The sequence below is a fragment of the Nerophis lumbriciformis genome, linkage group LG20 (genome assembly GCF_033978685.3).
Source record: "Nerophis lumbriciformis linkage group LG20, RoL_Nlum_v2.1, whole genome shotgun sequence".
Taxonomy (NCBI): Eukaryota; Metazoa; Chordata; class Actinopteri; order Syngnathiformes; family Syngnathidae; genus Nerophis; species Nerophis lumbriciformis.
In genome coordinates, this window is record NC_084567.2 from 14807085 (window position 1) to 14819980 (window position 12896).

Genomic DNA, 12896 nt, shown 5'->3' on the forward strand with positions numbered 1-12896 from the left:
ATGCTAACAGTTAACATGAACGCGCAAACAGTTTAGCATGTGTGAAATAACCCAATATACAAACTCGAGGTGTATACATGCAAAATGAACAAAAATAGTTAGCCTGCTAAAAGTTAGCATGCTAACAATTAGCACGCGTCATACAACAAACCAATTGACTGTGAGGTGTATAACAGTTGGCACATTAGCGAGAGAGTGTCAACAAAAACTACGACCCTGAGATGTATACCCGCAAAAGTAGCTAGCATGTTAGCGAGCTAACATTAGCATGCTAACAGTTAACATGTGTGAAATAACCAAATGTACAACCCTGAGGTGTATACCTGCAAAATGAGCTAGCATGCTAACAAGTTAACATGAACGCACGAACAGTTAGCATGTGTGAAATAAAACAACATACAAACTCGAGGTGTATACATGCAAAATGAACAAAAATAATTAGCCTGCTAAAAGTCAGCATGCGTTACATCGCAAAAATAATTGACTGAGATGTACAGTACATCTGCACAATTTGCTAAATGAGCTAGCATGCTAACAAGCTAACATTTACATGCTAACAGTTAGCAGGCGTGAAATAACAAAATAAACAACCCTGAGGTTTCCCTGCTCGTCAGGGGATAAAATGTCTTGTGATAAAATCCCCTGACGAGCGGGGAAACCTGCGAAACAGGCTTGTCGGGATGATATAGCCTCTTGTATTTTTTCCTGACCTAACGTATATATACAGTATGTATGTAGGGATGATGCTCGAACCCAGTTTTCCCGGTTGTTCGATAAAAAAAGAACCGAGTCCTCGAACTCGAATCCCTTTTTGAGAACCGGTACCCGTTATCGAGACCACTATAGTAAAGAAAAAGAGTTGGTTCTTTATTCGAATCCCTGGGAACGAATCCCGTCCCGACAACAAATGCCTCGTAGGACATCCCAGGAAATGACGTCACGTAGCTCAGTCATTTGTCACGGTGGGGTGCCGCGATCTCCCGGGACGCAAAACTGACGGCTCCGGACGAAAGCGTGCAGGTAGGAGATGATTTATTTCTCATAAATCATACACATTACAACAGACAGGAACGAAACAAAAGGAAAGCGTGCCGTTCGCACGAGAAGCTAAAGCAAAAACTTAATTAGCACAGGAATACTAGAAGCTAAGGTAACTTTAGCACAGGAATCATGCGCTCGAAAACCAGAATGCCAACGTAACTGTTGCAAATGCAAACAATGAAGCCACGACGAGTGACCGGAAAAGGCAGGCTTAAATAGAGTCTCTGATGAGCAACAGGTGCGCGTACAAGGCAGGTGAAAATCATAAGTAACCATGGTGACTAAAACAAACCCCCGAAGTGCACAAAACAACTAAGGAAGTCCAAAACTAACAGAACATAACTAAACAAAACATGATCCGACAAATATATACATCATTTACTGACCTTTTTATAATAACATATCTGTGAATTAGTATATACAACAGTTTTGTAATATGTAATTAATTAATTCAGTCATTATTAATATACTGAGATGAAGAATATCTTATTTTCAATAAGGTTGAAAGTATTTCTCATAATTCTTCTTCTTTGTACTTTCTAAGCACTATTCATTTGAACAACCTCTTAAAGTGGATCATATCAGTACAATGTTTCACTTCTTTACTTAATCCATTCCATCATTTAATTCTACATCATTTTAGCTGTTTGCAATTTTTACCAAATCATCGAACTTTAATATTTTTGACTCAATAAATAAAGTGTTTATATGTTCTCTATATCCAACATTATGTATCTTTTTTTGTAACACGGTTAACGAATGTAGTGTATATTTGTAGTTATTTCCCCACATTTCTGCACAATAACTCAGATATGGTAATACTATAGTAGCGAGCAGTAGAGAATGTGAAGTGATTTGTTAAACCAAATATTGTGTTTTTTTCCATATACCGTATTTTTCGGACTATAAGTCACAGTTTTTTTCATAGTTTGGCTGGGCTCCAGTGCGATTTATATATGTTTTTTTCCTTCTTTATTATGCATTTTCGGCAGGTGCGACTTATACTCCGAAAAATATGGTACAACAATCTGGACTCGATAAGAGAATCGATAAGGAATCGGTTCGATAAGAGGATTCGATAATAGGCTCGAACTCGATAATTTCTTATAAAACATCATCCTTATATGTGTGTATGTATGTATATATGTGTCTATATTAGGGTTGTACAGTATACCGGTGTTAGTATAGTACTGCGATACTAATGAATCATTTTCGGTCCTATATCGCCTCTGAAAAGTACCGGTACCGGTACTATTTTTTTGTTAAAATAAAGCCAATAATGCAATTTTTTGGGGTCCCCTGTATTTAGAAAAGTACCGAAAGGTACAGAGAAGTATCGAAATTATTTTGGTACCGGTACCAAAATATTGGTATCGGGACAACACTAATATATATATATATATATATATATATATATATGTCTTAATAAGGTTATCCAAAAAATAGTGCTCGATACCGTAGTAGAGCGCAATATATGAATGTGTGGGAAAAAAAAAATCACAAGACTATTTCATCTCTACAGGCCTGTTTCATGAGGGGGGGTACCCTCAATCATCAGGAGATTTTAATGGGAGCATTCGCATACCATGGTTTATATAGGGCACAGAGTGGGTGGGTACAGGCTGGCCTAGGGGCGTGGTGATTGGCTCATGTGTTACCTAGGAGGTGTTTCAGTCTATGGCGGCATGTTGTTACAATTTCGCTGCGCTTGTTGAGGGATGGCAGGTCTGGACGGTAAATAATAAACAGTTTCTCTTTCAAGCATAGGTTGCATCTTTTATTACCACTATTGTAAGGTGTGCTGGATGCAAGAATTTGCCATGTTATTGAATATTCAACATTATTGTCTTTGAGGTCCCAAATGTGTTTGCTGAGTTCTGTGGTATTTCGCAGGTTTTTGTTCCTGAAAGAAGCCTTGTGATTGTTCCATCTGGTTTTGAATTCACCCTCGGTTAATCCTACATATGTGTCGGATGTGTTAATGTCCTTGCGTATTACCTTAGATTGGTAGACAACTGATGTTTGTAAGCACCCCCCGTTGAGGGGGCAATCAGGTTTCTTTCGACAGTTACATGCTTTGTTGGTTTTGGAGTCGCTCTGACTGGGGGTCGACGGCTCATTTGCAATTGTTTTGTTGTGGTTTGAGATGATTTGTCGTATATTGTTCATGCAGCTGTAGCTCAATTTAATGTTGTTCTTGTTGAATACTTTTCTTAGGTTGTTGTCTTTGGGAAAGTGTTTGTCAATCAGATTGAGGAATTTGTGTCCAATGTTCGTTGAGACGTTTTTGCTGTATGGGGGGTTGTACCAGATGATGTCGTTTCGTTTTCTGTTCTTTTTTGGCTGGTTTCCTGGCGTGGGTTCATAGGTGAGGGTGAAATTGTATCCGCTTTCATCAAGGGCTTTTTGGTACGGGGGGGTTGCTTGGTCAAATTCAGCTTTGCTAGATGACAGCATCGATAGCCTTTTATTGATTCCGGTAGGTATTCTTTTCGTGGTGGTGGGTTGGTTGCTGTCATGGTGCACGTATTGGAGTGTTGTGTTGGGTTTCGTGAATGGTTGGTAGCTGTTATTTCTCAGGTTGAAAGTGACGTCAAGGAAGTTGACGGTTTGCTTGTTGGCTTCAATCGTGATCCGTAGGCCGTTCTCTTTGAAAATTTGGCATATGCGCTTCTTGGTATTCTCGCTGCTCCTTGGCGAGGCGCGACACACTGCCAGTCCGTCATCACGGTAAATACCAAGGTTCAGATTGAGGCTAGCGAGCTGGGAGAGGAGGAAACTCCCAACGAGTTCACACGTTTCTGCTCCGTCAAAACTTCCCATAGTGACGTCAAATGTTGCATTGTTCTTTTTTTGCCATGGTGTACTGTTGTGGATGAGAATGGAGTTTTTTGCGTGGATGATGATGTTTCTTTCGTTGCCTGTGATTGAGTCGTAGTCTGAGGCGAAGTCTAGCAAAGCTGAATTTGACCAAGCAACCCCCCCGTACCAAAAAGCCCTTGATGAAAGCGGATACAATTTCACCCTCACCTATGAACCCACGCCAGGAAACCAGCCAAAAAAGAACAGAAAACGAAACGACATCATCTGGTACAACCCCCCATACAGCAAAAACGTCTCAACGAACATTGGACACAAATTCCTCAATCTGATTGACAAACACTTTCCCAAAGACAACAACCTAAGAAAAGTATTCAACAAGAACAACATTAAATTGAGCTACAGCTGCATGAACAATATACGACAAATCATCTCAAACCACAACAAAACAATTGCAAATGAGCCGTCGACCCCCAGTCAGAGCGACTCCAAAACCAACAAAGCATGTAACTGTCGAAAGAAACCTGATTGCCCCCTCAACGGGGGGTGCTTACAAACATCAGTTGTCTACCAATCTAAGGTAATACGCAAGGACATTAACACATCCGACACATATGTAGGATTAACCGAGGGTGAATTCAAAACCAGATGGAACAATCACAAGGCTTCTTTCAGGAACAAAAACCTGCGAAATACCACAGAACTCAGCAAACACATTTGGGACCTCAAAGACAATAATGTTGAATATTCAATAACATGGCAAATTCTTGCATCCAGCACACCTTACAATAGTGGTAATAAAAGATACAACCTATGCTTGAAAGAGAAACTGTTTATTATTTACCGTCCAGACCTGTCATCCCTCAACAAGCGCAGCGAAATTGTAACAACATGCCGCCATAGACGGAAACACCTCCTAGGTACCACATGAGCCAATCACCACGCCCCTAGGCCAGCCTGTACCCACCCACTCTGTGCCCTATATAAACCATGGTATGCGAATGCTCCCATTAAAATCTCCTGATGATTGAGGGTACCCCCCCTCATGAAACAGGCCTGTAGAGATGAAATAGTCTTGTGATTTTTTTCCCCCACACATACACATATATATATATATATATATATATATATATATATATATATATATATATATATATATATATATATATATATATACATATATATATATATATTAGGGCTGCAACAACTAATCGATTCAATCGATTATAAAAATAATTGGTACCGGGACAACACTAATATATATATATGTATATATATATATATATATATATATATATATATATATATTAGGGCTGCAACAACTAATCGAGTAAATCGATTAAAATCGATTATAAAAATAATTGGTATCGGGACAACACTAATATATATATATATATATATATATATTTTATATATATATATTAGGGCTGCAACAACTAATCAATTAAATCGATTAAAATTGATTATAAAAATAGTTGCCGATTAATTTAGTCATCGATTCGTTGGATCTATGCTATGCGCATGCGCAGAGGCTTTTTATTTATTTATTTTATTTATTTTATTTATTTTATTTATTTTATTTATTTTATTTATTTTATTTATTTTATTTTTTTTTATTTTTATTTTTATTTTTTTTAATAAACCTTTATTTATAAACTGCAACATTTACAAACAGCTGAGAAACAATAATCAAAATAAGTATGGTGCCAGTATGATGTTTTTTTTTCAATAAAATACTGGATAGGATTGAAATGTAGTTTGTCTCTTTTATCCCATTATTAATCGATTAATCGAAGTAATTATCGACAGATTAATCGATTATCAAATTAATCGTTAGTTGCAGCCCTAATATATATATGTATGTATGTATGTATGTAGATGTATATTTTTCATGGTCAGCAGGGGAGGAGCAACTTCCTCCCTAGACATGTTGAAGTGCTGCAAAGGTACAACTAGTCCCATAGGACATGAACGTCATGAGTGTGCTTGTCACCTGTCAGGAAGGACTCATAGACAGGAAGGCTGCTTCCTTGTCCCCGCTGTGCGGTCAGGGAGACGTCGTATTGAGTGTCGGGGGCCAGGCCTCCAAGGTGGTGTTGCGTGTCGCCCGGGGAAAGCTCCACCACGCTGCGGTCCGCCGGGTTCGACCCCGGACCGTACGAGATGCTGATTCCATCCACGTGGGCCACAGGCTGGAACCATGTGACCAGAGCTGTGGTGTCCGTCACATCGCGTATGTTCACCTGGCCCGGGGCGTCGATTCCTGCAGTCAAGGAGGTCGATTAGCGATATTTGGAGCCCATACTCATTAGCAGTAAAATAATCTCATTGCATTTTTGGCAGCGATATCATTTCTGTCATCTTCATGTCCATCCATTCACGCGAAGTGGGAAGGAACCGTCTCTTAAGTAATGTTGTCATTTTACACGCCACTTTTCAAAATGCGCGAGCTGGATGCTAATTTGCATTGGATATGCCATATACATGCTACTGATTAGCATTAGCCATTTTGCAAGGCGATTTCGACACCTCCAAATGTGTTAACGGAAACTATAACTAAGATGTAGGTTGCAGTCAAACAGCTGCTGTGTAATAAGTACAATACTAACAGTATTAACACTTTGTAGGGCGCAACAACACATTCCGATTAATGGCAAAGACTACTTCCTGACTACATAAACACACCGAGGACAAACTGAAATGAAGGCGTACTTGCAAATGATACTCAGAAGTGTATGAAAACACAATTTAACAACTGAACAGCACAGTTGTTATTATCATCTCACTGTTATATATTTAATGTATATTTTTTAGATTTTATTATTTAACTAGAGTTTGCAATTCCGGTAGGAGATGCGTGTGAATACCCTATGTGCGCAGGTCGCCGAACCGCCGATACGCGTAAGCAAAACTGAAATGCTTGACTGTCCAGGGTGAGTGGAGTTTGTGGATGTTGGAACGTTTGAAATCGGTTGAGAAATGCGGGATATGGAGAGGTTTGTATATTGCCCATTCATTGTCAATGGAGAGAAAATTACTGGAAGTTCTGGGAAAACCAGTAATTTTGGGAAAGCAAAAACATGTTTTGCGTTGAATATATGGGAAAAGCGGTGTGGGTGGATGGTTGAAAGGTCGGAATTGGGTTTTAAAAAATGCGAACAATTTTGAGAAATTTCCTGGAAATTAAAGAATTTCGGGGAAACCAAGAATTTTTGAAAATATCGATGCTAGCACATTTGTCCTAGATTATATGAATGGGTTGGTGTTGGAATTTGTCGAAACGCTTGAAAAATGTTGACGTAGGGACAGTTTGAATTTCAATTGGTATTTCGGAATTTCGGGAAAATCGGGATTTTTTACGGATAACAAAAAAAATACTGTTGTTGTCCCAATTAAAAAGAATGTTTTGAAGGTGAAATGGTTGAAAAATGTGGACTGTGAAAACTTTCCAGAAAGAAGTGAAAATAGGGCTTTGGAAAACCGGTAATTCTGAGAATTCCTGTCATTTTTTTGAACATGAAGAATGGAAGTGTGATTGTCCGAGGTGAGATGAGTGTGTGGATGGTGGAACGGTTCAAATCTGTTGAGAAATGTGGGATATACAGTCGATTGTATATTTCCCATTCATTGTCAGTTGGGAGAAAATTACTGGAAATTCCGTGAATTTGGGGAAAGGGAAAACTTGTTTTATGTTCGATAAATGGGAAGAGCAGTGTGGGTGGATGGTTGAAAGGTCTAAAAAATGCGAAAAACTTTCCCATTCATCTGAATCGGAATTCCCTGGAAATTTGGGAATTTCGGGAAAACCAATAATTCTTTAAAATATTGATGTTAGCACAATTGTGCTAGATGATATGAATAGTTTGGTGTTGGAATTTTTCGAAACCGTTGAAAAATGTTGACGTAGTAACAGTTTGAATTTCAATTAGTATTTCGGAATTCCTGGAATTTCGGGAAAACCAGGATTTCGTACGGATAAAAAAAAAGATAACTTTTGTTGTCCCAATTAAAAAAATTATTTTGAAGGTGGAATGGTTGAAAAATGTTGACTGTGAAAACTTTCCAGGAAGAGGTGAAAATAGGGCTTTGGAAAACCGGTAATTCTGAGAATTCCTGTAATTTTTTCAAACATGGAAAATGAAAGTGTGATTGTCCAAGTTGAGCGGAGTGTGTGGATGGTGGAACGGTTCAAATCTGATGAGAAATGTGGGATATGCAGTCGATTCTATATTTCCTATTCATTGTCAGTTGGGAGAAAATTACTGGAAATTCCGGGAATTTGGGGAAAGATAAAAAAATGTTTTGTGTTCGATTTATGGGAAGAGCGGTGTGGGTGGATGGTTGAAAGGTCGGAATTGTGTTTAGAAAATGCGAAACATTTTGAGACATTTACCATTAATTTGGATGGGAATTCCCTGGAAATTTGGGAATTTCAGAAAAAAACGATCATTTAAATACAAATATTCATCTTAACACAATTGTCCTAGATTATATGAATAGGTTGGTGTTGCAATTTTTTTAAACAGTTGAAAAATGTTGATGTAGGGACAGTTTGAATTTCAATTGGTATTTCGGAATTTTGGGAAAACCGGGATTTTTTTCGAAACAAAAACGATTACTTTTGTTGCCCCAATTAAAAAGAATGTTTCAAAGGTGGAATGGTTGAAACATATGGACTGTGAAAACTTTCCAGGAAGAGGTAAAATAGGGAATTTGGGGGAAGAGAAAAAATGTTTTGGGTTTGATATATGGGAAGAGCGGTGTGGGTGGGTGGTTGAAAGGTCTAACAAATGTCCCATTAATTTGAATGGGAATTCCCTGGAAATTTGGGAATTTCGGGAAAAAAATATTGATGTTAGCACAATTGACCAAGATGATATGAATAGGTTGGTTTTGCAATTTTTCAAAATCATTGAAAAATGTTGACGTAGGGAAAGTTTGAATTTCAATTGGTATTTTGGAATTCCGGGAACTTCGGGAAAACCGGAATTTTTTACGGTTTAAAAAAAAGATAACTTTTGTTGTCCCAAGTAAAAATAATGTTTTGAAGGTGGAATGGTTTAAAAATGTGGACTGTGAAAACTTTCCAGGAAGAGGTAAAATCGGGCTTTCGAAAACCAGTAATTCCGGGAATTCCTGGACATTTTTTTTAACATGAAAAATGGAAGTGTGATTGTCCAAGGTGAGCTGAGTGTGTGGATGGTGGAACGGTTCAAATCTGTTGAGAAATGTGGGATATACAGTCGATTGTATATTTCCCATTCATTGTCAGTTGGGAGAAAATTACTGGAATTACCGGGAATTTGGGGAAAGGGAAAACTTGTTTTATGTTCGATATATGGGAAGAGCGGTGTGGGTGGATGGTTGAAAGGTCTAAAAAATGCGAAAAACCTTCCCATTCATCTGAATGAGAATTCCCTGGAAATTTGGGAATTTCGGGAAAACCAAGAATTTTTGAAAATATTGATGTTAGCACAATTGTCCGAGATGATATGAATAGTTTGGTGTTGGAATTTTTCAAAACCGTTGAAAAATGTTGACGTAGTAACAGTTTGAATTTTAATTGGTATTTCGGAATTCCTGGAATTTCGGGGAAACCAGGATTTCGTACGGATAAAAAAAAGATAACTTTTGTTGTCCCAATTAAAAAAAAAATTTTGAAGGTGGAATGGTTGAAAAATGTTGACTGTCAAAACTTTCCAGGAATAGGTGATAATAGGGCTTTGGAAAACCGGTAATTCTGAGAATTCCTGTAATTTTTTCAAACGTGGAAAATGAAAGTGTGATTGTCCAAGTTGAGCGGAGTGTGTGGATGGTGGAACGGTTCAAATCTGATGAGAAATGTGGGATATGCAGTCGATTGTAAATTTCCCATTCATTGTCAGTTGGGAGAAAATTACCGGAAATTCCAAGAATTTGGGGAAAGATAAAATATGTTTTGTGTTCGATATATGGGAAGAACGGTGTGGGTGGATGGTTGAAAGGTCGGAATTGTGTTAAAAAATGTGAAACATTTTGAGACATTTTCCCATTAATTTGAATGGGAATTCCCTGGAAATTTGGGAATTTCAGGAAAATCGATAACTAAAAAAAAAAATTAATCTAAACACAATTGTCCTAGATTATATGAATAGGTTGGTGTTGCAATTTTTCGTAACGGTATAAAAATGTTGACGTAGGGACAGTTTGAATTTCAATTGGTATTTCGGAATTCCTGGAATTTCGGGAAAACTGGGATTTTTTATGAAACAAAAAAAATTACTTTTGTTGTCCCATTTAAAAAGAATGTTGCAAAGGTGGAATGGTTGAAACATATGGACTGTGAAAACTTTCCAGGAAGAGGTAAAATAGGTAAAATAGGGAATTTGGGGGAAGAGAAAAAATGTTTTGTGTTCGATATATGGGAAGAGCGGTGTGGGTGGGTGGTTGAAAGGTCTATAAAATGTCCCATTAATTTGAATGGGAATTCCCTGGAAATTTGGGAATTTCGGGAAAAAAATATTGATGTTAGCACAATTGACCAATATGATATAAATAGGTCGGTTTTGCAATTTTTCGAAATCATTGAAAAATGTTGACGTAGGGAAAGTTTGAATTTCAATTGGTATTTTGGAATTCCGGGAACTTCGGGAAAACCGGGATTTTTTACGAAACAAAAAAAACAACTTTTGTTGTCCCATTTAAAAAGAATGTTTCAAAGGTGGAATGGATGAAACAAATGGACTGTGAAAACTTTCCAGGAAGAGGTAAAATCGGGCTTTGGAAAACCCGTAATTCTGGGAATTCCTGGAAAAATTTTAACATGTAAAAAAGGTATGATGAGCGTGTGGATGGTGGAATGGTTCGAATCTGTTAAGAAATGTGCAAATTGTGCGAGTTCGAACAATGTCCTATTAATTTTTAATGGGCAAAATGTCCTGTAAAATGCTTGGGCATTCACACAATAAATGGACACGTATTATCACCTCGGGAAAACACACAAGTACCGATAACTGGTAATGATTCCCAGGTGCGCTGACTTATTACTGTATCAGTTTCAATGTGAAACGTTTAGGAAGTAAAAAGTTGTACATCATGTACTATCAGTGCTGGATATATTGTACTACAATATTTGTGGTATTTGAGAGCTCATTCAGACGCCTGGCACAGGAAGGACAGTTTCACCGCGGCGTGAACTCATTCGTCACACACGATAGACTCGAGGAAAGACTCCGCCTGTGCATCACTGATAATCCGCATCTCATGAGGAGGCTGCCAGTGTGTCGTTTGGATGTCACCTCACCATCCTCTCAGCAGGCGCGACAAGGCCCCCCTCGCGGCCTGACTGGAAGACTGACTGCTGCGTTCTGAACCTGCTGGCTTGCATTCCCAGCAGAAGAACGGCACTTTTTGGAATACGAAGTAACCAACCAGAAAGTTCTGAAAAATTTGCTAAAAAAAAAGCTAACCTTCTAATTTTAGCATGCTTCCACGATAACCGTTAACATCTGTCAAGTACCAAAATATTAGACTCCGAGGTGTGTACCCGTGAAATGAGCTAAAACGCCCATGATTTAGAAGTAGCTAAAACATTGTGGAGGGACGTTAGCTGCGAGCTAGCTAGCCATGTCTTAATACACTTAATAGACTTTTGACAAGAACAAGAAAGTTTGATCATATTACGCCTATACTGGCTCACCTGCACTGGCTTCCTGTGCACTTAAGAAGTGACTTTAAGGTTTTACTACTTACGTATAAAATACTACACGGTCTAGCTCCATCCTATCTTGTCGATTGCATTGTACCATATGTCCCGGCAAGAAATCTGCGTTCAAAGAACTCCGGCTTATTAGTGATTCCCAGAGCCCAAAAAAAAGTCTGCGGGCTATAGAGCGTTTTCTATTCGGGCTCCAGTACTATGGAATGCCCTCCCGGTAACAATTAGAGATGCTACCTCAGTAGAAGCATTTAAGTCCCATCTTAAAACTCATTTGTATACTCTAGCCTTTAAATAGCCCCCCTGTTAGACCAGTTGATCTGCCGTTTCTTTTCTTTTCTCCTCTGCTCCCCTTTTCCTTGAGGGGGGGGGGCACAGGTCCGGTGGCCATGGATGAAGTGCTGGCTGTCCAGAGTCGGGACCCGGGGTGGACCGCTCGCCTGTGCATCGGCTGGGAACATCTCTGCGCTGCTGGCCCGTCTCCGCTCGGGATGGTGTCCTGCTGGCCCCACTATGGACTGGACTCTTACTACTATTATGTTGGATCCACTATGGACTGGACTCTCACAATATTATGTCAGACCCACTCGACATCCATTGCTTTCGGTCTCCCCTAGAGGGGGGGGGTTACCCACATATGCGGTCCTCTCCAAGGTTTCTCATAGTCATTCACATCGACGTCCCACTGGGGTGAGTTTTTCCTTGCCCGTATGTGGGCTTTGTACCGAGGATGTCGTTGTGGCTTGTGCAGCCCTTTGAGACACTTGTGATTTAGGGCTATATAAATAAAGATTGATTGATTGATACACATCTTCCTGAGGGCGTTTCAGTGTTTTATATCTTCAACTTTAGCCGTAGTTTTTAAGCCAAAACGCATCCATTTTCCCGTTTCTGTCGACACACTGTGTCTGCTTGTAAGTACTCTGTGCGTGTGCGTTGCCTAACATGCTCCTCTGCTCGTAAAACCAGCAATGTCACGACGTGACGACAGTGCGCCGTCATGCCTGTTAAAAAAATAAATAAATAGAAAAAAAGGGTACCGGTACTTTTCAAACAGAGTATAGAACCGTTTTTGATTCATTAGTACCACAATACTATACTAGTACCGGTATAGCGTACAACCCTAATAAATATATATATATATATATATATATATATATATATATATATGTCTCTGTATATATATATTTTTTGTTTTATTTAAAGTTAAAGTACCAATGATAGTCACACACACACTAGGTGTGGTGAAATTTTGTCCTCTGCATTTGACCCATCCCCTTGTTCACCCCCTGGGAGGTGAGGGGAGCAGTGGGCTGCAGCGGTGCCGCGCCCGGGAATC

At 39.0% G+C, this 12896-nt stretch overlaps 1 protein-coding gene across 4 annotated transcripts in view; it reads right to left on the bottom strand.

Annotated features, from left to right (window-relative positions):
• The window catches only part of LOC133619471 (tenascin-like), a 237236-nt gene that overhangs the window by 61922 nt on the left and 162418 nt on the right, over nucleotides 1-12896 (bottom strand). For all 4 annotated transcript variants that reach the window (XM_061980515.1, XM_061980512.1, XM_061980511.1 and 1 more), the window contains one exon: nucleotides 5855-6124. In XM_061980515.1, the coding sequence (XP_061836499.1) occupies nucleotides 5855-6124 (270 nt within the window). The remainder of the gene's footprint in view (nucleotides 1-5854; nucleotides 6125-12896) is intronic.